This window comes from Papio anubis, chromosome 12 (assembly GCF_008728515.1).
Source record: "Papio anubis isolate 15944 chromosome 12, Panubis1.0, whole genome shotgun sequence".
Classification (NCBI taxonomy): Eukaryota; Metazoa; Chordata; class Mammalia; order Primates; family Cercopithecidae; genus Papio; species Papio anubis.
Genome location: NC_044987.1, coordinates 57,069,018 through 57,095,382, shown reverse-complemented (window position 1 = coordinate 57,095,382; position 26,365 = coordinate 57,069,018). Strand labels below are relative to the sequence as shown.

Genomic DNA, 26,365 nt, shown 5'->3' with positions numbered 1-26,365 from the left:
GACCCATTGTGCCATGTAAGCCAAATAATCCAATACATTCACCTACATACGCACATTCACATGTAGATACATGAGACTCACATGTGGACCCACTGTTCATTTCAGATGCTGATGAAATTTTGCACAGAGGAAATTTGAGATTTTATAAATTATGAATACAAAATGTGTCTCATATTCTATGTAAAGGATATCTGTACACCTGTGACAATTCACAAATGTGCAGGACTGACTCTAAAATGTGATTAAAGCTCTGCGAAAATCCTGCAACACACCCCTTTGCAGTTCATATGGTCACTCTCTCCCTTCACCTACCCATCCATCCATCCATTCACCCACCCACCTACCTACCTATCCATCCATCCATCCATTCATCCATCCATCCGCCCACCTATTCATCCATCCATCCATCCATCCATCCATCTGCCTGCCTATTCACCCATCTATCCATCCATCTATCCATCCATCTGCCCACCTATTCACCCATCCATCCATCCATCTGCCCACCTATTCATCCATCCATCCATCCATCCATCCGCCCGCCTATTCCCCCATCCATCCATCCATCCCCCCACCCACCCACCCATTCACTCATCCATTCATCCATCCACCCACCCACCCATTCCCACAGTTGCTCATTTGCTTATGTGTGTCTCCAAGCATTGACTTTTTGGCCCACATGCACACTGACATACCCATCCTTCACTCTTCCTTTATTTACTTCTACATTCAGCAGACCCCTGCTGTCTGTGCGTGGTCTCTGTCCTCTATCAGGCCAAAGATGACTGTTTTCCTGCAGAAGCAGCCTGCTGTGTGCAGGGGGAACAGCAATGGGCTCACTTAGGGTCAGTCAGAAGACACAGGCTCTAGTCCCAACCTATCAAGTTTCAGTTGCCTCATGTATAAAATGAGGAAGTTAGACTGTTCAAAGCTTTTAATCTTTATATTATTTTAGTTACTTATTTTTTCATACATTTATTCATTCAACAAATACCTTTTGAATGTCTACCTTCATAGGCTTATGTGACAGGCCTGTGGGGCAGGCAGGGCAAGCATCATTCTATGCATTGTACAGATGAGGAAGCTGAGGCACAGAGGTTATGTGCCTTGCCCAAGGTCACATAGCTAGGAAGTCGCAGAGCCAGGACTCAGCATGCCCTCGTGATCCCAAACCCACCTGTGCCCTGGCTGCCTCTGGACACTGCTTACCCGCGCCACTCCCGCTGTTTCAGGTCTAACTTCCTGAAGCTGAAGAACGCTGCCACGCTGATCCAGAGGCACTGGCGGGGTCACAACTGCAGGAAGAACTACGGGCTGGTGAGCCTCCCCATGGGCTTCTCTTGCCCCAACAGGCCTTTGAACCCAGCCTTGCTGCCATGGCAGCGGGACTGGCCTGCACCCAGGCAGCACAGCCTGACCTCGTTGGCCTCCTGCCACTGCCCCGGCCAGCCACTACCATTCCTCCAGCCCGAAGTCTGGATCTGGCTCTTGTGGCTTCTTCCAACTGGCCAGCAATGTGTATTGTTCTCCTTCTGGAGTGTTTTTGGGTGTTGGGAGCACTCTGGGATTATGAGAGATCTCAGATGGGGCTGGGAGTGGCTGGGTCACATGGACCTCTGTGCAGCAGCTGGGCTTAGGGCTTGTTGGGGCTGGATGGGAAGCAGACTGGTTGGTTGCAGCTCCTGATCTAGGATTCTCTCAGGGGGGCCCAACTCAGGGATAGTCAAGGTCACCTAAAAATATGTTGTCTGAGAGGAAACAGAACTTTCTAATGATGAGGGGGGCCCTAATCTGAGAGGAGACGGGGCCATGCCTTCTGGGGGTGCCTGTCTGAGAGTGGAGGCCGGTGCCGTGGAAGCTTCTGCAGGCAGGGTCAGTCTAGAATGGGACAGCAGGCTCTGAGCACGGGGTGGCTGTCCTTGCAGATGCGTCTGGGCTTCCTGCGGCTGCAGGCTCTACACCGCTCCCGGAAGCTGCACCAGCAGTACCGCCTGGCCCGCCAGCGCATCATCCAGTTCCAGGCCCGCTGCCGCGCTTATCTGGTGCGCAAGGCCTTCCGCCACCGCCTCTGGGCTGTGCTTACCGTGCAGGCCTATGCCCGGGGCATGATCGCCCGCAGGCTGCACCAACGCCTCAGGGCTGAGGTGAGGGAGCAAGTCCGTAGCAGCCAATCAGCAGACCTCTGACCCCTGGGTGGGGAGTGTCCACGCATCACCCTCAGGTGTTGGCCAGGAAGCGGGACCTATGGGGTGGACCTGTGGTTATGCCTGCTCTGAGGAGTGCACAAACCTGGGACCATACCCTCATTTCCATCCTCCTGGCCAAGGGCAGGGCTGGGACCTCAGTCACTCTTGGGAATCTCTGAGAGACCGAGGCAGATCTGGCCGGGCTTTAGGATCAGTGGTGCCTCCAACCCGCTGGGTAACCTAGAGAATTTCTTGGTTACCTCACTTGTCCTATCTGCCAAATTATTTGGCAAAGTCATGCCCAGTTCTAGAACTCAGAGTCGGGTGGGTGGAGCTGGCAGGAATCCCTGCAACAACAGCTACACACATTTCCATGCCCCCTGGATGCCCCCTTCCCTCAGTACCTGCGGCGCCTCGAGGCTGAGAAAATGCGGCTGGCAGAGGAAGAGAAGCTCCGGAAGGAGATGAGTGCCAAGAAGGCCAAGGAGGAGGCGGAGCGCAAGCATCAGGTGAGCCAAGAGCCTCCAGGCGCCTCGTCTGGCTGCTCATGTCACCCGAGGCTGGCTGCTCATGTCACCTGGCACCGCAGCCTTCCTTCCACCCTTCAGAGTGGCTGCACTAGACCCACTCGGCCAGCGTTGCCTGAGCTCTCACTGGGCACCTGGTCCTGTGCCATGCAAAAGGACTGAGGGCTGTGGTGGCTCCAGAGGAAGAGACCCAGGCCCTCAGCAGCGCCTTTCTAGCTGGGAGAGAACACCCTGATAAAAGCCCAAGCCAGCTGACGGCACGAGGGTGCCCTGATGCCCGGTAGAGAGCCACCAGCCACAGTGGCAACCAAACACTTGCAGTATGGTCCATCCGAATGACACAGTGCTGTAATTGTGAAGTACACACTAGATTTTGAAGACTTGGTGGGGAAAAAATGAATATAAAATATCTCAGTATTATTTTTGTAATATGGATTATATGCTAAGATAATATTTGGGAAATATTGAGTTAAATAAAATATATTACTACGACTAATCCCACCTATTCCTTTTTCCTTTTTAAAACATGGCTACCGCATGGGTGGCTCACATTGTATTTCTATTGGGCGGCACTGGTCTAGAGCCTCAAGCCAATGGCCGTGGGGTGTCTGGGTTGGTGTGGTCCCCATGGAGCAGGCTGCTGGAGGAGGTGGCTCCCTGAGAACCCTGAAGGATGGGCAGATTGCTGTTTGGCCTGTTGAGAGGCCTCTGAGTGGCCCAGAGGTGGGGAAGTCGGAGGCTCCATTCTCCCCGGCGGTCAGGAGGTGGGGACCGAGGCCCTGGCTGCTGCAGGGGCTTCCCAGGGAAAGCTTGTTCCCTGAGGTTGTGGCACCGGGGCTGACCCTGTGTCTTCTGTGTCACCCCAATTGCCCAGGAACGCCTGGCCCAGCTGGCTCGTGAGGACGCCGAGCGGGAACTGAAGGAGAAGGAGGCTGCTCGGCGGAAGAAGGAGCTCCTAGAGCAGATGGAAAGGGCCCGCCACGAGCCCGTCAATCACTCAGACATGGTGGACAAGATGTTTGGCTTCCTGGGGACTTCAGGTGGCCTGCCAGGCCAGGAGGGCCAGGCACCTAGTGGCTTTGAGGTACCAGGCTGGGGACAGGGGCTCCAGAGGCCCCCACACCACTTGGGCTGATCCTCCCTCCTCCTGTGCCCTTGGCCTTAAAGCCCGCCCAGCCCCTCTGAGCAGTGGGTAGCCGGGATGAACTGGGTCCTGTCCCTCTCCAAGGCTGTTCTCAGGTTTTTTTTTCTTTTTTTTTGAGATGGGGTCTCACCCTGTTGCTCAGGCTGGAATGCAGTGGTGTGATCATAGCTCACCGCAGACTTGAACTTCTGGGCTCAGGTGATCCTCCTGCCTGAGCTTCCCGAGTAGCTGGGACTCCAGGACATACCTCTTGTCTCCTTCAGGACCTGGAGCGAGGGCGGAGGGAGATGGTGGAGGAGGACCTGGATGCAGCCCTGCCCCTGCCTGACGAGGATGAGGAGGACCTCTCTGAGTATAAATTTGCCAAGTTTGCTGCCACCTACTTCCAGGGGACAACCACGCACTCCTACACCCGGCGGCCACTCAAACAGCCACTGCTCTACCATGATGACGAGGGTGACCAGCTGGTGAGGCCTGCCTGCCACTAGGTCACTGCTGGGTGGGGCCAGGGCTGGTGCTGTGGACTCTGCTGCTGCTGGTGGCCATAGGTGATGAGGGTGGTGGGTCCCTGGGGGCCAGGGACCAGGTCTGACTATAGTCTTCACTGTGGCACCCAGCCTAAGGGTTCACCATGCAGGAGGGGGTGTCTCCAGCCCTCTCCCCAAACCACCAGGTCATTCTGACAGCTTTAGCAATGTCCTCTGCTCTGGCCTCTGACATGCACGCTCTGCCCCAGGCAGCCCTGGCGGTCTGGATCACCATCCTCCGCTTCATGGGGGACCTCCCGGAGCCCAAGTACCACACAGCCATGAGTGACGGCAGCGAGAAGATCCCTGTGATGACCAAGATTTACGAGACCCTGGGCAAGAAGACGTACAAGAGGGAGCTGCAGGCCCTGCAGGGCGAGGGTGAGGTGAGGCCAAGGTGCCCTCTGGCTGATGTCCCTCCCAGGCCTACAGGGAGGGTTGCTGGCATCGCCAGCCTTGGGCTCCTCCACAGAAAAAGGATCCTATAATTCATCTCTGCCTCACCAACCCCTGCCTGCCACCCTCCTTTGTCTACTTGTGGGAAGAAATATGTGAAACTTTTATAAACTGTGAAGTGCTGACCGTAACTGAGGGGCCTCACAGCAGAGCAGACAGGGGCTTTGCAGTTGGAGCCAGCTCCCATACTGTGTTTTTCTGAGTCTGTTTTCCTGACTGCCAGTTGGCTGGTGGGGGTGCAAGGGTAGGGTGAGCAGGTAGAGGGTGCCAGTGTGGGGGGCACCCTGTAAGCCTCACGTGGAAGCGAGATGGTTCCCCACAAAGTCTTGCTGTTGGGGGTCTCGTCATTGCTTTCTGCTCAGCCACTTGACCCTGATCCCTGCTGGTCCTGCAGGCCCAGCTCCCTGAGGGCCAGAAGAGGAGCAGTGTGAGACACAAGCTGGTGCATTTGACTCTGAAAAAGAAGTCCAAGCTCACAGAGGAGGTGAGGGCAGACACTGGGGGTCTGGCAGCCCACAGGTGGCTGCCTTAGGTGGGGTAGGCTGGAGCACAGCTAAGCTGGGGGCCCATGGGAGCAGGAGCAGGAGTGGACACTGTCTGTCCTCAGGGGTCTTGGCTGGCCAGGGACAGGACAGCATGGGTGGGTTGGTGGGTGATCAGGCAGACAGGACTGTCTGAAGAGGGTGGGATCTTAGGCTGGGGTGGGAAGGGCTTCCTGGCAGAGAGCACTGAGCAGGGGAGGCTGGTAGCAGCACAGGTGAGAGGGAACACACTTCCAGCCAGGGTGCAGACCCGAGGCACTTGGTCCAAGGACCTTTGAGGCGTGGGAGCTTTCTGTGGAACAAGAGTGCTCATGGAGCATGAACGGGATTAATTTATTTGAATTCATTCTTCAGTCACCTTGCCTTTTCTGGGCACTCTCCCAGCCCTTGTGCTCTGGGGTTGTCCAGGCTGGTGTGTGTGTGGCAGGGGAGGATGCATTGGAGAGGCAGACACAAACCAAGGCATTCACAGCCTTGGGGGCCAGGCCCCCATCCCCACATTTGCACATGCCAGTCCCTCTGCCTGAAACTCCTCCTTTCTCTGCCTGGGATCACCTCCTCCAGGAAGCCTCCCCAGCTCCTCCACTGCAGGGTCAGGGGCTCCCACTTTACCTCTGCCCTTGTCCTGTCCCCACCTGAGGCACAAATCCAACCTTGCACGTGTGTGGCCTCAGATTTGAATACCTTCTCTGCCGCTTAATATTCAAGGGACCCAAGGAAGGAAACGCCCACTCCGTGGGGTCCTGGGAAGAAGGTGGAAATGGCAGCCGAGGGTGTTCGGTAGACACGAGGGCCTTCCATGGTGCTCCCTGTCTGTACCACCCACTCCTGCCGCTCACCTCTCACTCACCCTACCTCCTCTGGGCAGAGCTCGGGGCTTGTGCTGTGGGCTGTGTGGGATGAGAGAGGAGAAACAGCTCATAAGAACCAGTGTGAGCCTGGTCACATCGGGGCTAAGGGTGTTGGTGACAGGGTGATGGTGACTGGTGGTTGGAACCTGGGGTATACTCCAGAACCCACAGTTATGGGGGGGCCACCCCAGAGAGATAGGGGTCCCGCTTGGAGCCAGAAGCAGGTCCCTGTCCTGGCTGAGAGGACCTCCCTGGGGTGGGGGGTGGGGTGCAGGGTATCGAGGAGACGGCAGAGGAGCTCTGTCCCCAGAAGTGGGTGGCACTGGGCCAGTGTGCCCCAGCTATGTGGGCCAGTTATTGGCCCAGCATCTGCTGTGCACGTGGCAGGGGTAATGACAGTGCTGGGGAGCCCAGTTCTTCTGCTCACTCCTTAGATTCTGCTTTCTGGGGAGCAGGCAGCTTCGGGTGCTGGTGCCCTGGCTGGCAGGGGAATGCCCCTGACTTCACCTTCCCTGTCCTCTCCCTCTGGCCCAGGTGACCAAGAGGCTGCATGACGGGGAGTCCACGGTCCAGGGCAACAGCATGCTGGAGGACCGGCCCACCTCCAACCTGGAGAAGCTGCACTTCATCATCGGCAATGGCATCCTGCGGCCAGCTCTCCGGTCAGTGCCGGGAGGCGGGGGCACCGGGGCCTGAAAGTCTTTTGATGGCTGAGTGGTGCCTCTGTCAACTTAGCAAGAGATAAAGCAAGCAGGCCTGGGTTTGGCTTTGCTGGGAGCTAATTGGTGGAGTTAGGACCTTGGTGGAGTTATTTCATCTCTCTAAGCCTCTGATTCCTTGTCTGTAAAGGGGGAATCATAAAACAGGCATCCCTTGGAGATACTGCAGGTTCAGTTGAAGGCCACAGAAATAAATATCACAATAAAGAGAGCAGCACAAATATTTTGGCTTCCCAGTGCATATAAAGGTCATATTTATGCTGTACTATAGTCTATGAAGTATGAAATAGCATTATGTCTAAAAAATGTAGACACCTTGATTAGAAAATAATGCCGAAAATGCTAATGGTCATCTGAAAGTTGCATCTATTTGCTGGAGGGTCTTGCCTTGATGTTGATGGCTGCTGACTGATCAGAGTGGTGGTTACTGAAGGTTAGGGTGGCTGTGGCAATTTATTAAGATAAGACAACAGTAAGATTTGCTGCATGAATGGACTGTTCTTTCTCACAAAATTTCTCTGTAGCATGCAATGTTGTTTGACAGCATTTTACCCACAGTAGAACTTCTTTCAAAATTGGAGTCAGTCCTCTCAAACCCTGTTGCTGCTTTATCAAGTTGATGCAATATTCTAAATCCCTTGTTATCATTTCAACAATGTTCACAGCATCTTCACAGTAGATTCCATCTCAAGAAACCACTTTCTTTGCTCATCCATAAGAGGCAACTCCTCATCCACTGAAATTTGATCATGACATGGCAGCAACTCAGTCCCATCCTCAGGCCCCACTTCTCATTCTAGTTTTCTTGCTATTTATTTCCACCACATCTGCAGTTACTTCCTCTTGAAGTCTTGAGCCCCTCAGTCATTCATGAAGGTTGGAATCCACTTCTTCTAAACTCCTATTATGTTAATAATTTGACCTCCTTCCATGCATCATGAATGTTCTGAATGGCATCGAGAATAGTGAATACTTTCCAGAAGCTTTTTCATTGATTTTGCCCAGATCCACCAGAGGAATCACTATCTATGGCAGCAATAGTCTTATCAAATGTATTTCTTAAATAAGACTTGAAAGCCAAAATTATTCCTTGATCCATAGGTTGCAGAATGGATGTTGCATTAGCAGGCATGAAAATAACATTCATCTCCTTGTACATCATTCTTTTTGTTTGTTTGTTTGTTTTTGTTTTGTTTTGTTTAGAGACAATCTCACTCTGTTGCCCAGGCTGGAGTGCAGTGGCGTGATCTAGGCTCACTGCAACCTCCACCTCCTGGGTTCAAGCAATTCTCCTGCCTCAGCCTCCCAAGTAGCTGGGACTATAGGCACTTGCCACCACATCTGGCTAATTTTTGTATTTTTAGTAGAGACGAGGTTTCACTGTGTTGGCCAGGCTGGTCTGGAACTCCTGACCCTGTGATCCACCCGCCTCAGCCTCCCAAAGTGCTGGGATTTCAGGCATGAGCCCCTGTGCCCAGCCCCTTGTACATCATTTTTAAGGGCCCTAGGATTTTTGGAATGGCCACTGAGCATTGGCTTCAATGGAAAGTCAGCAGTGCATTAGCTCCTGACAGGAGATTCAGCTTGTCTTTTGAAGCCTTGAAGCCAGCCATTGATTTCTCTCTAGCTATGAAAGTCCTAAATGACATCTTTTTCCGATAGAAGGCTGGTTCATCTCCATGGAAGATCTGTTGTTGAGTGTAATCACCTTCATCAGTGATTTTAGCTAGACCTTCTGGAAAACTTGTTGCAGCTTCTCCATCAGCACTTGTTGCTTCACCCTGCACTTCTACATTTTGGAGACAGCTTCTTGCTTTAAACCTCATGAGGCGATCTCTGTGAGCTTCCAACTTAGCTTCTGCAACTTCCTCACCTCTCTCAGCCTTCAGAGAATTGAAGAGAGAGCCTTCCTCTAGATTAGGCTTTGGCTTAAGGGAATGTTGTGGCTGGTTTGATTTATCCAGACCCCTAAAATTTTCTCCATATCAGCAAATAAGGCTGTTTCACTTTCCTATCATTTGTGTATTCACTGGAGTAGCATTTCTGATGTCCTTTAGGAACTATTCCTTTGCATTCACAAGTTGGTTAACTACGTGGCACAAGAGGCCCAGCTTTTGGTCTATCTCGGCTTTCAACATGCTTTACTCTCTAATCATTTCTAGCTTTTGATTAAAAGTGAAAAATGTGTGAGCTTCCTTTCACTTGAACACTTACAGGTCATCGTGGGGTTGTTAATTGGCCTAATTTCAATATGAATGTGTCTCAGGGAATCAGGAGGCCTGAGGAGAGGGAGAGAGATGGGGGAATGGCTGGTGGGTAGAGCAGTCAGAACACATCTAACATTTATCAATTAGGTTTGCCATCTTCTATGGGCACGATTCACGGTGCACAAAACAACCACATTAGTAACATTAAAGATTACTGATCACAGATCACCACAGCAAATATAATAATAAAGTTTGAGATATTTCTAGAATTGCCAAAATGTGACAGAAATGCGAAGTGAGCACGTGCTGTTGGAGAAATGATGCTGGTAGACTTGCTCCATGCAGGGTCCTTGTAAACCAATTTGTAAAAAATGCAATGTCTGCAAAGTGTAATAGAGTGAAGTACAGTAAAATGAGGTGTGCCTGCAGCAGCTACCTCATACACAGGCTTGTGGGAAGATAAAGCTATGAAAAGTGTGTAGCACCAGACCTGGAGCATAGTAAGCGCCCTGTAGATGGTAGCTTTGATCATCATCATCCAACATGCATTTCCTGCTTTAACCCCCCTGCCACCAGCTCACCTCGAGTCACCCACCCCAGGCCCATGGTCAGGGTTACTATGGGCCACATGCCTGGGCATCCTGCAAGTACCTCCTTCCCCACAGGGCCGGAAGAGGCCTTTACCCAGGTCCCTGGGGTTTTGGGGAGTTGAAAGGAAGACCCAGGAGTTACCAGGAGCCACCAAAAAAATCAAGTCAGCTGATGAGAGCAGGGCTAGGACTTTTCTGAGAACAGTCTCTGCACAGGACAGGTCTGTCGGGAGAGCTGATGCCATGAATGTGTGCGTGCTGGTTGGGAGGACAGCAGGACGAGGCAGGGACCAAGCCCCACTTTCCTGATGGGAAACTGAGGTCCAGAGTAGGGAAGAGACTTGCCCAGGGGTCACTAGGCCTCCTGCCTCCTATCAGGCCCCCGTTTTTATCTCCCCAAGCCTAGTCACTACCTCACCGGGATGGCCACACTGCCCAGGGCCACCCGCCAACAGGAGGAAAAGCAGCTGCTGCAGGTGTGTCTCAGGGGCAAGAATTTGCCTCCAAATTATCTCACCATCATACCTAAAGCTGACACTTCTAGAAAACACAGTGCCAGGAGCTCTGAACCAAGAGTCCAAAGGCTGGGGTGTCAACTCCTTGAGGGGCCTCACACGGTGAATCCCTCCCTATTCTCAGGCTCTGTCTCCCCATCTGTAAAGTGAACGGAGACTCCTAGCTGCAGGTGATAATGTTTCACTAGTCTGTGGCAAGGTGGGAACAGGAGGGATGTTTCTAAAGCAAAACTTGTTTTCTTTAAAGGACTGCTCTGAGACTTTGCCCTTCCTGCTATTTGGAAATTTAAAATTACCTTTGTTTTATGAGATAATTGGGATCTAGACAGTGAGCAGGTTGTGTGTGTTATAAATGTTCTCATTTATCATGATAAAAAAATGAGTAACTTCAGAATTTACTTTGAAATTATAAACTCTCAAAACTGTTGAGCCACTGAATTAGGTAATCCCAGCCCTGTCCTTTGGGAGAGAAGAGCAGCAGTGGGTGCCCCCTGGCGGTCACTGCATCGTCAGGGGTTCTGCCCTTGAACAGGCAGGCTGCAGTCTTAGAGCACCCAGGTTGCAGAGGAGAAGAACCATTCCCAAGAACAAGGACAGCAATAATTGCAGCTGGCATTTGTGAGGGGTTCACTGTGTCTGGCACTGTGCTAGGTGCATCATAAGCCTTGGCTCATTTGTCTTCACAGCAATCTTGTAAGGATTCCTTTAAAATGAACACCAAAAAATTACCTTAATTGTTTTCATCCCATTACAAAAGTCATACATGGCCCCTTAAATATTCAAACATTACAGAAACATACCAGAGACAAAGTCCCTACGCATTCCATCCCCCAGTGACACCCCAGGACGCTTTTCCTGTTTCTGCTTTGTCCGTTGCCAGGGGTAGAAGTTGCACCTGCTGCCGTGACTATGGGCTGGGATCAGAGAGGTGAACTCACCTGCCTCAGTCACCAGCTGGTTAGGAAGGAGGCAGAGGTGGGGACTGTGCTTCTCATTAGCATGGTCACCTGTGGCTGTGGCTGCTGAGCCCAGAGCAGGATACGCACCACCCTGGAGGGTGGGGCCCTGGCTGTGGGAACTGGATTGGGGTTGGGGAGGTGCTTTATGCCTGATGATTCTGTCTCCAAAGCCAGACCCCAGCCCTTGGCTCAGCCCTGCCACCCAGCCTCACTCTGCCTCCTCCTGGGTGGTCTTGGCAAGTTGGAGAGGACAGCTGTGTCGTGTCCCACTGGCTGCTAGGAGGAGGTGGGGACCGGGGCTGTTCCTCTGGGTGATTCCCCCTCCCTTGCCCTGCTGCCTGCCCAGGGATGAGATCTACTGCCAGATCAGCAAGCAGCTGACCCACAACCCCTCCAAGAGCAGCTATGCCCGGGGCTGGATTCTCGTGTCTCTCTGCGTGGGCTGTTTCGCCCCCTCCGAGAAGTTTGTCAAGGTAGGAAGGTGCCTGGCCTCCTGGAGCGGGAAGGGGAGCTGGGCCCTGTCCCAGCACTGCGGGGAGAGCAATAGTCAGGGACTCCAAAGGGCCTGGTCACAAGGCCTACCTGGCCACCCCCCACTGAGCCCCATCTTCCTGGCACCTCCTCCCCTCAGGCAGCCACCGCTTTGCCCCACACTCCCCTCAGCCCCATTCTACTTAGGAGGGGCTGAGTCTGACAGGAGCGTGTCCCAGGCCCTCTGCACCCTCGCCTTGGGGCAGGCCCTGGGCGCTGGGGTCAGAGTGGAGCAGGTCACGGCAGGACCAACCCGACTGGCTGGTGCTGTGAAGGGGTGTGGGGAGGAGCCGCTAGGCTGAGCTAGGGGGAGGTGGGGGAGGCCACAGACGTGGCTGGAAATAGGTGGTGGATCTGAGAGAGTAGGGAAGCCACGGAAAGCAGCCTGGCCTGGAGAAGTGGCCTCCAAGTGCTGGGGAGCGCCTGGCGGCTGCCCTCATAACTCACATGGGGAGGCCTAGGGCTGCAGTGGGGCCGCCTCAGCGGGTGCTCTGGCTGCAGTACCTGCGGAACTTCATCCACGGGGGCCCGCCTGGCTACGCCCCGTACTGTGAGGAGCGTCTGAGGAGGACCTTTGTCAATGGGACACGGACACAGCCACCCAGCTGGCTGGAGCTGCAGGTTCGTGCGTGTGTGTGCACGTGCTTGTGTGCATGTGCACAAGAGTGTGTGAGTGTGTGCATGTGTGTATGTGTGTGCGAGTGCATGTGTGTGTGTCCAGTGCACTCGAGTGCCCCAGAAACATTCCCCACTTTGAGACTCTGTGGTTCCTCAAGCACCTACCCTCAAGTTCTGGAACCCCAGGCCCATCGGAACAGAAAAGCCCCCAAAGGATGAGGGACTCCATTTGCTGGCCTTATGGTCAAGACAACTTGGGCAAAGGAGATTCCCTCTGTGTCTCAATGCCTTTACCTGCCACATGATGAAGGTTATATGAAGTGATAGCAGAGCTCCCGGGCCTGTGGCAGCGCCTGAACTCCCAGCCCCAGGCCCTGACTCAGGGGTCCTAAAGGTCCACTGGGGTGGGGTGCACAGCAGGGCTCCCTAGACATCTGTGATGGGGACAAACAGTGTCCCAGTGAGGTGCTGAGGCCTGGGGCGCCGGGGCAGCTCCAACCCCACAGAAAGCAGAGAGCCAAAGTCCAGAGGGGCGAGCCGGTCTGAAGGGAAGGGACTCCACAAACCCTCCTGGGGTACTTCCAGGCCACCAAGTCCAAGAAGCCAATCATGCTGCCCGTGACATTCATGGACGGGACCACCAAGACCCTGCTGACAGACTCGGCAACCACGGCCAAGGAGCTCTGCAATGCGCTGGCCGACAAGATCTCTCTCAAGGACCGCTTCGGGTTCTCCCTCTACATTGCCCTGTTTGACAAGGTATGGCCGCCCAGAAGCACCTCCTCCCGGCCCCACTCCAGGCTGCCAGTGCTGCCACCTACTGGCTGGGGCTACTCACCCTTGAGCACCTCGGTTTCCCTGAGCCGGCGCTAATCGGCTCTGCCTGACTCGTTAGGACTGCTGAGAACTCGGCCAGGTGCGGTTGTTCATGCCTGTAATCCCAGTACTTTGGGAGGCTGAGGCGGTCGGATCACAAAGTCAGGAGTTCAAGACCAGCCTGGCCAACGTAGTGAAGCCTCGTCTTTACTAAAAAAAACAAAAATTAGCGGGACATGGTGGCACACACCTGTAATCCCAGCTACTCAAGGGGCTGAGGCAGGAGAATCGCTTGAACCCAGGAGGCGGAGGTTGTGGTGAGCTGAGATCACGCCACTGCACTCCAGCCTGGGCGACAGAGTGAGACTCTGTCTCAAAAAAAAAAAAAAAAACAGAGCTCTTCGGCACCCAAGGGAAAACCCAGCAGTAGGATGTCCTCAGTCCTGTGTCCCCAGGCCCAGTGAATCCTCTCCTGGTGCTGAAGGAAGAGCATGGCACAGGCTGAGGGGAGGGCTGCGCAGCCCTTGTGTGCAGATGGGAATGGAATTCCCTCTCAGGTTGCTATGGCGTCTGATGGAGAAACTCCTTAGCAAACAGGAATTCCTTCACATTTGCCCTCAAGCAGCCGGGGTGTGAACAGCCCACAGACTCGCCTTGAAGGCTAGAGCCTCCTCGGCTGAGCGGGACCTGGGGCTTGGGTGATTTTGCCTCCACCCCCAGCAACATCATGCTCAGCAGAGTGGCCCCCGCCCACAAGCCCAGGGGAGGTACCATGTTGCTGGACACAGTTTGCCTGGATTTTTCTCACCGATGCTCCTGTGTTTCCAGGTACTCTGTTCAGTTTCCCACTTCTACTAGAAAATGGGACTTCTCACATCACCATGCCCAGAACTGAGGCTAGGAAGGCAATCGTGGGGGTGCTGCTCAGAGCCCAAGGCTGGGATCTGGTCTGCCTCCTGGGGGCCTTGGACGTGTCCCTGCCCCTCGCTGGGCCTCGGTTTTCTGTCTGAACTGACCGTTGGCACCGTCGAGGCTCCTCATAGTCCTTCCCTGACTCTGTGCCTGCTCCCCTCCCCGCTGTGCCCACAGGTGTCCTCCCTGGGCAGCGGCAGCGACCATGTCATGGACGCCATCTCCCAGTGCGAGCAGTATGCCAAGGAGCAGGGTGCCCAGGAGCGCAACGCCCCCTGGAGGCTCTTCTTCCGCAAAGAGGTCTTCACACCCTGGCACAGCCCCTCTGAGGACAACGTGGCCACCAACCTTATCTACCAGCAGGTGGTGCGAGGAGTCAAGTTTGGGGAGTACAGGTGTGAGAAGGTGAGTGGAAGGGAATCTCCTGCCAGGCTGGCTTGGCTCACAGCCTGCTGTTTTCCACGTTTGGGCTGAGTGCTCCTCTGTGAGCCATCATTAGCTTAGGCTGAGGTGAGCCTGACCGCAGTTGGGCACTCTCCAGGCTCCTGGATGGACACCACCTACTTCAGGGGGCTCGGGAGGTGAGGTGAGATGTCAGGAGCAAGGGCTTCTGAGCATGTCCTGAATTCGCCAGTGGAGGAGGCCCCCACACTGCTGTAGTGACTGTGCGTGCTACAGAGGACGTGCCTCAGGACCTGCTGCATTGTTCTGAGTGTGTCTAGTAAGCGCTGCTCTAAATGAGAAAGACAGCCATTCCTTGGATCAGAATTTGCAAATGTGTATTCTTTTTTCTCCTTCTGAGGACAGGAGTTATATAGTTGTTTTGTTTTTGATAATGGTAATGGTAGCTATGGTTCTGTTGGTGATTGTGAGGGAGGGATAAGAAAGGAGGTGATGGAAATGAAGAGGATGGTTGGTGGTGGTAACATTGGTAGAGGTAATGATGGTGTTGATGGTGGTGGTGGAGACAGTGATGATGGTTGGTGGTGATGGTGGATGTAGTGATGGTGTTGATGGTGGTGAGTGAACAGTGGTGTGGTTTGGTGGTGATGGTGGATGTAGTGATGGTGTTGATGGTGGTGGTAGAGACAGTGATGATGGTTGGTGGTGATGGTGGATGTAGTGATGATGGTGTTGGTGGTGGTGGAGACAGTGATGATGGTTGGTGGTGATGGTGGATGTAGTGATGGTGTTGGTGGTGTGGAGACAGTGATGATGGTTGGTGGTGATGGTGGATGTAGTGATGGTGTTGATGGTGGTGGTGGAGGAACAGTGATGATGGTTGGTGGTGATGGTGGATGTAGTGGTGGTGTTGATGGTGGTGGAGACAGTGATAATGGTTGGTGGTGATGGTGGATGTAGTGATGGTGTTGATGGTGGTGGTGAGACAGTGATAATGGTTGGTGGTGATGGTGGATGTAGTGATGGTGTTGGTGGTGGTGGGGAGAGTGATGATGGTTGGTGGTGATGGTGGATGTAGTGATGGTGTTGGTGGTGGTGGAGACAGTGATGATGGTTGGTGGTGATGGTGGATGTAGTGATGGAGTGGGCTGGTGGTGAGGTGGGGAACAGTGATGATGGTTGGTGAGTGATTGGTGGATGGTGATGGTGTTGGTGGTGGGTGGAGACGGTGATGATGGTTGGTGGTGATGGTGGATGTAGTGATGGTGTTGATGGGTGGTGGTGGAGACAGTGATGATGGTTGGTGGTGATGGTGGATGTAGTGATGGTGTTGATGGTGGTGGTGGAGACAGTGATGATGGTTGGTGGTGATGAAATTGGATATAATGAAGTAGTGTTAGTGGCTGATGGCATTTGGTGGTGGGTGGAGGCAGTGATGGTGTTGGTGATGGTGGAGGTAGTGATGTTAGTGATGATGGTATTGTTGGTCACTGATGAAATGATGGTGATATTAGGTTAGGATAGTCTCCCGGTGATAAAGGTGATGATGGTAGATGATAAATTAACAAATTATTATTAAGCCAGTCATTTGTTAGTAGTAGTGATGGTGATGGTAAAGGTAGTGATGGTGGTGTTGACAGTGACAGTGGTGTTTTGTTGCGTGATAGTGTGTTAGGTGATGGTAGTGTTGGTAGTGATGATGGTGGTGATGGAGGCAGTAATGATGTTGGTGATAGTGTTGGTGATAGTGTTGGTGGTGGTGGTGGTGATGGTGGAGGCAGTAATGATGTTGGTGATAGTGTTGTTGGTAGTGATGGTGGTGATGGTGGTGGTGGTGGTGATTTGTTTGGGTGAAAAGTGGTGGTGATAATGGGCGTGGTGGTGGTAAGCAGTGGAGCAGAGGCGCATTAGGTATAGCCACACACCAGTTGCTAAAGTTCTGAAATATTTCAAACTGGTTGGAAAATATCTATTGCCTTCAAGGCCCCCAGAAGCCTTTCTCTATGCCCTTGCTGCTGGAGCTCTGGGGAGCCCTAGGTAGGCATCACTGGGGCTGCTGTGCACCAGGCCAGGCAGAGAAGGGGCAAATGTCCAATGGCCACTTGGTTCTCTGAACCCTCTACAGTAGATCCTGCCAGCTGTTAACCACTTTAACCATCCCCCAAGTGCTTAACGATGGTGATGGAGGCAGCCACAGTGATGCACTCCCCTCACTTTGACCCCTCCAGCAGACCCCAGGTGTCTCCCATTCTCTAGGGCAGATGCTTCCTCTTCTGCTGTTTGTCAGCTCCGGTCACTGTCTCACAGGGCTGAGTGTGCAGTGGCTGCTCGATGGGCTGGCTTTTTTCTTTGCGTCACTTTTTGTGCCCCTGGGCAGAGTCCAGCTCCATGCCAGTGCGAAAGGGACCCAGGAGAAGGTGAGGGTGTGGCCCTGCCCTTGGGGAGCTCATGGTTCCTCTGAGCAGACAAGAATTCCCTGGTGAATCAGTAAGAAGCCTGGGTCCCAAAAGCCAGGCTCTGAGAGCTACAGGAGTCAGGGCCAGGAGAGGGGCCTGGAGCCTTTGGTGGTGTGGAAGGGCTTCCTGGAGGGGCCTGGGCCAATGCATGACCTAGGCCTCCCCCCACCTAGGAGGACGACCTGGCTGAGCTGGCCTCCCAGCAGTACTTTGTGGACTATGGCTCTGAGATGATCCTGGAGCGCCTCCTGAACCTCGTACCCACCTACATCCCCGACCGCGAGATCACGCCCCTGAAGACGCTGGAGAAGTGGGCCCAGCTGGCCATTGCCGCCCACAAGAAGGTGAAGGGCTGGGAGGAGTCTTAGAGAAGGGATGTGGACCTGAACAACCAAGGAGGTCCCAGTCCTCATCTGAACCTGTCTGTTGGGGCTGCGGGAGATGGCATGGCACCTGACCTCCCACCTCCCAGTGGCCCTTCCTCACTGGACATCAGCTCACTCATTCTCCTGCCATCTGTGTGCCAGGCACACAGAGGGGATCAGACTTAACCCTGCAGCCTCTGTGGGGCCATGGGTATTGGGGCCCCTTTCCTGGTCTTGTGCCAGCCACTTGTTGGTGCTACAGCTTCCAGAGCTGCAGCTTAGGAGAGGTGGTGGACGCTAGACAGAGCTTTAGGAATTGTACCTCCTTTTTCCTAAAAGAAGTCCCGCCCAACTTCCTGCCTGGGGAGCTTTAGGGACAGGCCCCCTTGACCCGCTTGCTTGGAGCCCAGGCCCATAACCAGCCATGAGTGGTTCCCTCCCAAGCTAAGAGCCTGCCCAAGTAGAGCGGGGGTATCCAGATGAGGAGAAGGTGGGAGCACTGGCTGCTGGTAGGGGACCCAGGGCCTCCTCATCTCCATAGTCTAGCTGTGCAAGAGAATTGTCCCTGCACATAAGTCGAGGGCTCCATAGTCTGAGGGCGCCACAGGCCCGCGATCTCACCCCTCCACCTCGCGGCCTCCGTCCTCACCCGGGAGCCCTGTGCCGCCTCCACCTGACCGTGTGCCTTCTCTAGTCAGCTCCCCACCAGCCTCTGCCTCTCCGTGAGTCCCGAGTGCCCCCTGCGCCAGCCTGCTTCCCCTGAGGCCCTCACCCCCCGAACCCCGCTTCAGAGGAGGAGTGTCTCCTCCCTGCCACCCCTCTGTCCCTCATGTGAGACCCCTGCCCTTCATCCTCAGGCACCTCCTCTCCCTTGGCCCTCACGTGCCGGCAGTCACTGCAGCCTGTCCAGCTGCCTTCCAAACAGCTGCAGCCTCCACCCCCACCTCCGTGAGGGCCTCCTCGGGGCTCACTGCCACTGTGGCATGTGGTACGTCCTGGGTGGGGCGCTATTATTATGCATTCATTTTATTTTGGTGCTTGTCATGTGCTGGGCACCAGGACCTGGAGACACAGCCCTTTGTGGGACAGACACGGTTTCTGCCCTTTGGAGCCCACAGCTAAGCTGGGTCTCTCCTGGACTGAAGCTCCTCAGAGTATCTGTCCCGGAGCCCTGGGCCAGGCCCCTCCTAGAATGGACAGTTGTGAATCACAGTTTTTGTAGGGTGGGAGGGTGCATTGTTCATTTTCTAGGTCTGCCATAACAAAGTGCCACAGACTAGGTGGTTTCAACAACAGAAATAAATGTGTTTCCTTCCAGTTCTGGAGCCTGGAGCTCCGAGATCAAGGTGTCAGCAGGGGCTTTCTCCTGAGGCTTCTCCTCTCAGCCTGCAGATGGCCATCCTCTCCATCTGTCACCACACGGTGACGTGTGCACATGCACATCTGAGTCCAAATATCCTCCTCTTAAAAAGGCACCAGACATATTGGATTACAGCCCGCCCAAAAAATCTCATTAGTGACCTCTTTAAAGACCTTATCTCTGGGCCAGGGGCAGTGGCTCACGCCTGTAATCCCAGCACTTTGGGACGCCAAAGCGGGTGAATCATGAGGTCAGGAGTTCGAGACCAGCCTGGCCAACATGGCAAAACCCCGTCTCTACTAAAAATGCAAAAATTCACCAGGTGTGGTAGTGGGTGCCTGTAATCCTAGCTACTCGGGAGGCTGAGGCAGGAGAATCACTTAAACCTTGGAGGCAGAGGTTTCAGTGAGCTGAGATTGTGCCGTTGTGCTCCAGCCTGGGGGACAAGAGCAAGACTCCTTCTCAAAAAAAAAAAAAAAAATCTTATCTCCAAATAAGGTTACATTCTGGGGGTGAAGACTTTAATATGCAAATATGGTGGGTGGGGGAAGGAAGCACACAATTCAGTCCATAACAGAGGTGTTTTGAAAACATCTTATTTTGAAATAATTTCAAACTTATGGAGAGATTGCACATTCAAAAAAGTAGGACTGCTGTGTGCACTTCACTTCCCAGATTCACTGGATGCTAGCCACACTTGCTCAGTGATTTGTCTCTCTGCCTACATATGTATTTTCTCTGAGTCATTTGAGCTTGGGTTGATGACATTGAGCCATTTGCCTCTGAATTCTCACTGCTCTCAGGATGGCACCCCTCATGGGCTCTCTCATGGGTGGAGATGGGGCCGTCTGTGAGCTGGCATACACATCCACTCTTACCTATTCCTGTGTCTACATACTATAAAAACCAGGATTTCACTCTGACCCCTCCAATGCTACCCCAGAACCCCAGAGTTCTCACTAGCGCTTGGGGAAGTATTTTTAGAGAAACACAATGCTGGTGCTTTTGTATCTTACCAAGAGCACAGCAGCACCCCCCACAGATCACCTCACCTCCAGGGTCCAGTTCTCCCTTGACACACTGATCTTTCTAACTCCCAGATTCACCAGATCAGTTTCTTGCAGTTGTGGCTGCACTCACAGTCCGCCAGGACCTGGCTCCCCACGCTGTGTCCCCATTCCCTCTCTTCCCAGTCTGCAGTCTGCAGTCTGCACTGACCCGGGACCTTGGGCCTCCCACATGCTCTGGCTGGAATCCTTGCTTCCCTGTCTCTGCTCAACTGGGAACTCCCTGGAGGGGCAGCTATGCTTTCTCTGACTTTGGGCCGCAGCACCTGCATAGAGGTGGCACTCGAAAGTGCTCGCTGATGTTGATGAATGAGACGGGTGGGGACAGGGTGGCTGCAGACAGATGGGAGCAGGGCAAGGCCATGATGCACAGGAGGTGCAGGAGCCCCAGGCTGCTCCTAGCTAGAAGGCAGCAGCAGCTGATTTTTAGAGCAAACTCACCTGTACGTTGTCTTGTGTCCCTCTGTCCCTTTTTTCCCTCCAGGGGATTTATGCCCAGAGGAGAACTGATGCCCAGAAGGTCAAAGAGGATGTGGTCAATTATGCCCGCTTTAAGTGGCCCTTACTCTTCTCCAGGTTTTATGAAGCCTACAAATTCTCAGGTACCCCCAGCCTGCGACGCTCCCAGTCCCTTGCTCTGTAGCTCCAGTCCACAACAGGGGAGGGAAGCGGCTTGAGCCAGGGGCCCCCGTCAATGGAACTCTTGCCTGCTGGCTGCTTGGTCTGTTCTGGTCAATGCTGCTGAGTGGGTCCTGCCTCCCCAACACCCAGTAGCGACTCCATGGCACATCTTATGTGCTCGGTGGTGCGTAAGATTGAAAAACTGAGTGAAGATTGATTCATTAAGGCACGTACTGTGTATAGAACAGGGTGGCCCACACAGGCCACTGGCTCAGCCGTCCTTGGGCCATCGTTACTGGGCACCTGCTCTGTGCCAGGCCCTGTGCTGATGCTGCTGTTCACAGAACCACCAAGTACCAGGGCCGGAGGGAACCCTGGGTCTCAGTCCAACCCCGCCCCAGATCCCACCTCAGTGCAGGGCAGGGACTTGTCCAAAGCTGCACAAAGACCAGTGGCAGGAGTGGGACCCAAACCAGTTTCCCAATTCAACACTGTCTTCCTATTGCACTTTGGGTTTTGTCACATAGCGAGTTTGTGCTCTCTGGGCCTCAGTTTCCCTATCTGTAAAACAGAAATCAGTGTATTGCCACCTCCTTGGCCATTATGAGGACTGAGAAGGGCTGGGCCTAGGGGTGGGAGGCCTGCCTCTCAGTGCCTTGGTCTCGACCCCAGGCCCCAGCCTCCCCAAGAACGACGTGATCGTGGCTGTCAACTGGACGGGCGTGTACTTTGTGGACGAGCAGGAGCAGGTACTTCTGGAGCTGTCCTTCCCAGAGATCATGGCCGTGTCCAGCAGCAGGTGAGGAGGGCCGCATGGAGACGCAGACAGACAGAGGGGAAGGAGAGGGGCCGGAGCTTCCCTGCGGGTCACTGGAAGTGAAGAGACATGAAGTGGCCTGCCTGGTTGCTCGTGATTGGGCAGTTTGTACCGCACTGTGAAGACCCCTCTGGCACCTCCTAGCGGAGGGATGGGCGTGGGCTTTACAGCACATTAAGGCTGTTCTGAGACAGGACTGGGCTGTCAGGACAGGTAGGGGCAGACGAGTGTGTACAAAAGAGCTTGACCTGGGGTTCAGGGGCCTGGGTAGCGCTCACTCTCTGTCTTCATTCCTAAAGCAGGAGTCTTAATGCTTTTCTTGCATAACAGTGGTGAGGAATGAATGCAATAATAGATGGGAGAGCTCTTTGTAAACTGCAGAGCACGGCCACACAGGTGGAATGGTGGGGTGGGTTGCTGGGACTGACTGGCTTTCCTAGCAGTGCAGTGGCTCCCTCCCCCACCATCTGGGGCTTGTAGCAGTGTCTTTGGGTTATGTCTGATATGGGCTGGAGACCAGACACATGCCAGGAACACAGGATGCAGTAGTGACAAGATAGTCCTTGTCCTCTTGGATCTTCAGTCAAGAGAGGAGACAGACATTGAATAGGCCATTTTAAAGCATGCTATGATCAGGGCTGTGGGAGGGCAGGGAGGACTACCTGGAGGAAGTGGCATGTAGGTTGAGATTTAAAGGGTGAGTAGGAATTAGACAGGCAAAGGAGAAGTGGGTCGGGCCAGTGTGGGTCTCCCTCTGGGCCATGCCTGACTCTGGCCAGGCCAGCTCTGACTTAACCTGAGATGTGTCTGAGCTGGGCCACATCTCCCACTGGCTGGGGCATGTCTGACTCGACTGGCCTTGGTCTCCTTCAGGGAGTGCCGTGTCTGGCTCTCACTGGGCTGCTCTGATCTTGGCTGTGCTGCGCCTCACTCAGGCTGGGCAGGACTGACCCCGGCAGGGCCCTGTTCTCCGTGTTGGTCCTGCAGGGGAGCGAAAACGACAGCCCCCAGCTTCACACTGGCCACCATCAAGGGGGACGAATACACCTTCACCTCCAGCAATGCTGAGGACATTCGTGACCTGGTGGTCACCTTCCTAGAGGGGCTCCGGAAGAGATCTAAGTATGTTGTGGCCCTGCAGGATAACCCCAACCCCGGTGAGTGACTGCTGGTATGGGCTGCCTGGCACTGGGGGTCAGGGCGTTATGCAGACTGTCTTAGTCCATTTGCGTTGCTATAATGGCATACTAGAGGCTGGGAGATTTATAAGGAAAAGAGGTTTATTTGGCTCACAGTTCTGCAGGCACTACAAGAAGCATGGTGCTGGCTGGGCATGGTGGCTCATGCCTGCAATCCCAGAGCTTTGGGAGGCTAAGATGGGAGGATCACCTGAGGCCAGGAGTTCAAGACCAGCCTGGGCAACATAGTGAGACCCCTGTTTCAACAAAAGATTAAATAAATTAGCTGGGTGTGATGGCATGTGCCTGTAGTCATAGCTCTTCAGGAGGCTGAGGTAGGAGGATTGCTTCAGCCCAGGAGGTGGAGGCTGCAGTGAGCCATGATTGTGCCACTGCAGTCCAGCCTGGGCAAGAGTGAGACCTCATCTCTTAAAAAAAAAAGAAAGAGAAAAAAGAAGCATGGCACCAGCATTGCTTCCGATGAAGGCCCCAGGAACCTTCCACTCACGGCAGAAGAAGGGGTGCTTGCATCAGAAGGAAGGAAGAGAGGAGGAGTTGCCAGGCTCTTTTAAACCATCGGTTCTCGCAGAGACTCACTCATCACTGCGAGTGCGGCACCACACTGTTCATGAGGGCCCCACCCCCATGACGCAAACACCTCATGCTAGGCCACTGCCAACACTGGGAAACCAGATTTCAACAGAGAGATTTGGAGGGGACAAATATCTGAACCATATCACAGACCATGCCCCGTGGCCTTGGCACTCAAGGCTGCTAGGGTCTTGTTCCCATCTTTCCCCTGAAACTAGACCAAATAGCCTTCAATCTGTGGTCTATGGGGAATCTCCTCTCCCTCCCATCTTCTGGCTCTTCAATATTCATCTCCTGTCAGCTCTCCAAGTTAGATCAGGGTCCTCCTCAGTGTTCTCAAAATACGCACCATCTTCAAGTGATAACAGCAGTAACAAATACTCTGCCGGAGGCCACCGAGGCCCTGGCAGAGTGTGGGAAAGACAAAGATGAAATGGACCCCACCCTGTCCTCAGTGGGGAGTGGGTGGGAAGCAGACAGTGACAGGCCTGTGACGGTGCAGTAAGCAGGGAAACCCAGAGCCACAGGAGCCCAGAGGAGAGGCCCCATGCACACTGGGGTCCAGGGAGGAAGCCCGTGTGAGCAGAGCGCAGGGGCCAGAAAGCTGAACGTGATGCCAGCACAGAGGCGGGAGAAAGCTGGCCTGTCCAGGCAACTGCAAACAGTCTGGTTTGGCTGGAAACAGGCACGGTGAGGGAGGAGGGGCAAGGTGGAGGGAGTCTGGGAGGCCCGCTCACAATAGGCTTAGGAGTGTGGGGCTTCCTCCCAAGGGCAATGAGGAGCCGTAGAAGGCTTTTGAGCAGGAGAGTAGCCCACTCTGGTGATGGTCTTTGTATGGAGAGTTGTGACAAGGTGGAGGCAGAGTGGCAAGTGGGCAGACACGAGTGACAGCACCTCAGTTCTTCTGTGGGAAGTAGTGGCTTATAGATCATCAACCCAAATAAAGATGTTCCAACTCAGCTTGTCTCTGCCCCCGTGGTCCCGCTCACCTCTGCCCTGCAGCGGGCGAGGAGTCAGGCTTCCTCAGCTTTGCCAAGGGAGACCTCATCATCTTGGACCACGACACGGGTGAGCAGGTCATGAACTCGGGCTGGGCCAACGGCATCAATGAGAGGACCAAGCAGCGTGGGGACTTCCCCACCGACTGTGTGTACGTCATGCCCACTGTCACCATGCCACCGCGGGAGATTGTGGTATGTGGCCTGGGGGCAGCAGATGGGTGGGAGGTGCCATTAGACCCCTCTTCGTGCACTTCCCACAGCTGTACGATAGGTTAATGGTCTAGTGCATCTGTGAAGATGATCTTGGGATCTTATGGGACCACACATTTAAAGTTGGGGCAGTGCTCAAACCTGTGCCAGGTGGGGAGGGGCCTAGAAATGGCATCAGATGAGGAACTGCCAAGGGGTGGGGCTGGAGATGGGGACTGGAGAGAGGTGTATCACCTGCACTGTCTGAACAGGCAGTGGGGGCACAGCTGGCAAGGGGGCCCTGCTTCTTCTGGAGCCCCCTTGAGAGCAGCTCTGAGGACTTACAGCCCAGCTCCCCAGTGGCTCCTGAGCCAGGCTCAGTGGACGAGGCAGCTCTCACACCATGTCCCCCGCCTCGTCCAGGCTTTCTGACTGACCCGACCTCATCGGACACCCAGGGAAGGGCCCTCAGCTCAGCACAAAAGAGGCAGCAGGGACCTCAGAGACCCCAAGGAGGAACAGGGCTCCCAGGGTCAGAATGGGGCATGGGGTCCATCCCCCTGAAGAGTCTCCCAGAGTCCAGAAGGCTCCAGGGTATACCGTGTTGATCCTGGTGGCTGCAGGTGGAGAGCTGACCTGAGCCCCCTGTCTCTTGGCCCCTAGGCCCTGGTCACCATGACTCCCGACCAGCGGCAGGACGTCGTCCGGCTCTTGCAGCTGCGAACGGCAGAGCCTGAGGTGCGTGCCAAGCCCTACACGCTGGAGGAGTTCTCCTACGACTACTTCAGGTGATGGCTCCTGGGGAAGGATGGGAGTCACAGGGCTAGGAGCTGCAGGCTTCCGCTACCGTCTGGTTGTGTGCTGGGGATACTTTGTGAAGCCCCCACCTGTGAGCAGGACCTGGGTCAGAGGGAGCTGGAGGGCTGTTTCTGTCTGATGACCCGTCCTGTGTGTCTCATCTTATCCTTCCTTCATTTAAGACATGTCACTGCACCCGCCCCAGGCTGGGCATTCGAGCCTCAGTCCTGGTGGGGATGCGGGCCGGAAGCAGGCAGCTGGGATTCTGCGTGCCCAGCACTGTGATGAGGATGCTTTCGGGGTGGGGGGCAGGGGGTGCAGTGAGAAGCTTCCTGATGGAGGTGGTGTGCACTGAGGTCTGCAGGGGGCGCAGGGTGGTGGGGGAGGCTGGGGCACAGCCCGGGGTGTTCTCACTGTTTCATAGCTGAGAAAGGAAGGCCCAGTGACTGCCAGTGACTCGCCTCGGGTCACATGCAGGGCAGGGAAGAGCAGGGCCTGGTGCCCACCCTCAGCCTCTGGGCACAGGGGGTAGGTGGGGGTGGGGGTCTCACAACCTGGGGGTTTCTCCCTGGGGCTGCCAGCAATGGGGCCGTTGCTGACGGTCCCTGTGCTATGGCAGGCCCCCACCCAAGCACACGCTGAGCCGCGTCATGGTGTCCAAGGCCCGAGGCAAGGACCGGCTATGGAGCCACACGCGGGAGCCGCTCAAGCAGGCGCTGCTCAAGAAGCTCCTGGGCAGTGAGGAGCTCTCGCAGGAGGCCTGCCTGGCCTTCATTGATATCCATGCTACTGGGCTGTACCCAGCGGAGCCAGGGACTGGGCAGGGCCTTCATCTGCACACCACCTGCCTCCTGAGGGCCTGCTGCGGCCTGGGCACGCGTGGGGAGGGTTGATGGAGGACCCCCTCCCTTGCACCTTTTGATATGCAAGGGGCTGCCTCGCTCATTTTCTCCTCTGACCCTGTCATTTGGGTGACAGGTGGATTTGGTGCCTTGTGCTGGGCCAGGCATGGAGGTAGAGCAGGAATCAGCCCAGCCCCTGGCCTCATGGGGCCATATGCACATCCAGATCAGTGCTGAGATGGGACCGGGCAGCTGTGACCTGACCCATGTGACCTGGAGGGGGCAGGGAGGACTTCCTGGAGGAAGTGGTATCTAGACTGAGCCCTGGAGGCTAAGTAGGACTTAGCCAGGCAAAGGGGAGAGGGGTGGGGAGTGTTCCAGAGAGAGGGAGTAGCAGTAAGGCCCCGAGGCGCGCGTGCGCGCGCACACACACACACACACACACACACACACATACATACATACACACAGCAGGGCTGTTCCAGGGCTCCCGGGCTTCAGCACAGAGAGGATGGGAAGAGTGGGCTTAGGCAGGGTTCCCAAGCCCTGTGAGGAAGCTTGGGCCGTGTCCCAAGGCCAGG

General features: G+C 54.7%; 1 protein-coding gene across 1 annotated transcript in view; it reads left to right on the top strand.

Annotated features, from left to right (window-relative positions):
* Positions 1–26,365, top strand: part of MYO7A (myosin VIIA) — a 77,825-nt gene that overhangs the window by 39,758 nt on the left and 11,702 nt on the right. Inside the window, exons 19-37 of the mRNA XM_009186977.4 lie at positions 1,230–1,314; positions 1,923–2,141; positions 2,585–2,692; positions 3,585–3,794; positions 4,118–4,321; positions 4,591–4,767; positions 5,232–5,321; positions 6,765–6,892; positions 11,567–11,693; positions 12,253–12,372; positions 12,955–13,128; positions 14,275–14,502; positions 17,129–17,299; positions 20,232–20,349; positions 21,041–21,167; positions 22,173–22,342; positions 23,957–24,147; positions 24,808–24,932; positions 25,562–25,719. Coding sequence (XP_009185241.2) covers positions 1,230–1,314; positions 1,923–2,141; positions 2,585–2,692; positions 3,585–3,794; positions 4,118–4,321; positions 4,591–4,767; positions 5,232–5,321; positions 6,765–6,892; positions 11,567–11,693; positions 12,253–12,372; positions 12,955–13,128; positions 14,275–14,502; positions 17,129–17,299; positions 20,232–20,349; positions 21,041–21,167; positions 22,173–22,342; positions 23,957–24,147; positions 24,808–24,932; positions 25,562–25,719 — 2,930 coding nt within the window. The remainder of the gene's footprint in view (positions 1–1,229; positions 1,315–1,922; positions 2,142–2,584; positions 2,693–3,584; positions 3,795–4,117; positions 4,322–4,590; positions 4,768–5,231; positions 5,322–6,764; positions 6,893–11,566; positions 11,694–12,252; positions 12,373–12,954; positions 13,129–14,274; positions 14,503–17,128; positions 17,300–20,231; positions 20,350–21,040; positions 21,168–22,172; positions 22,343–23,956; positions 24,148–24,807; positions 24,933–25,561; positions 25,720–26,365) is intronic.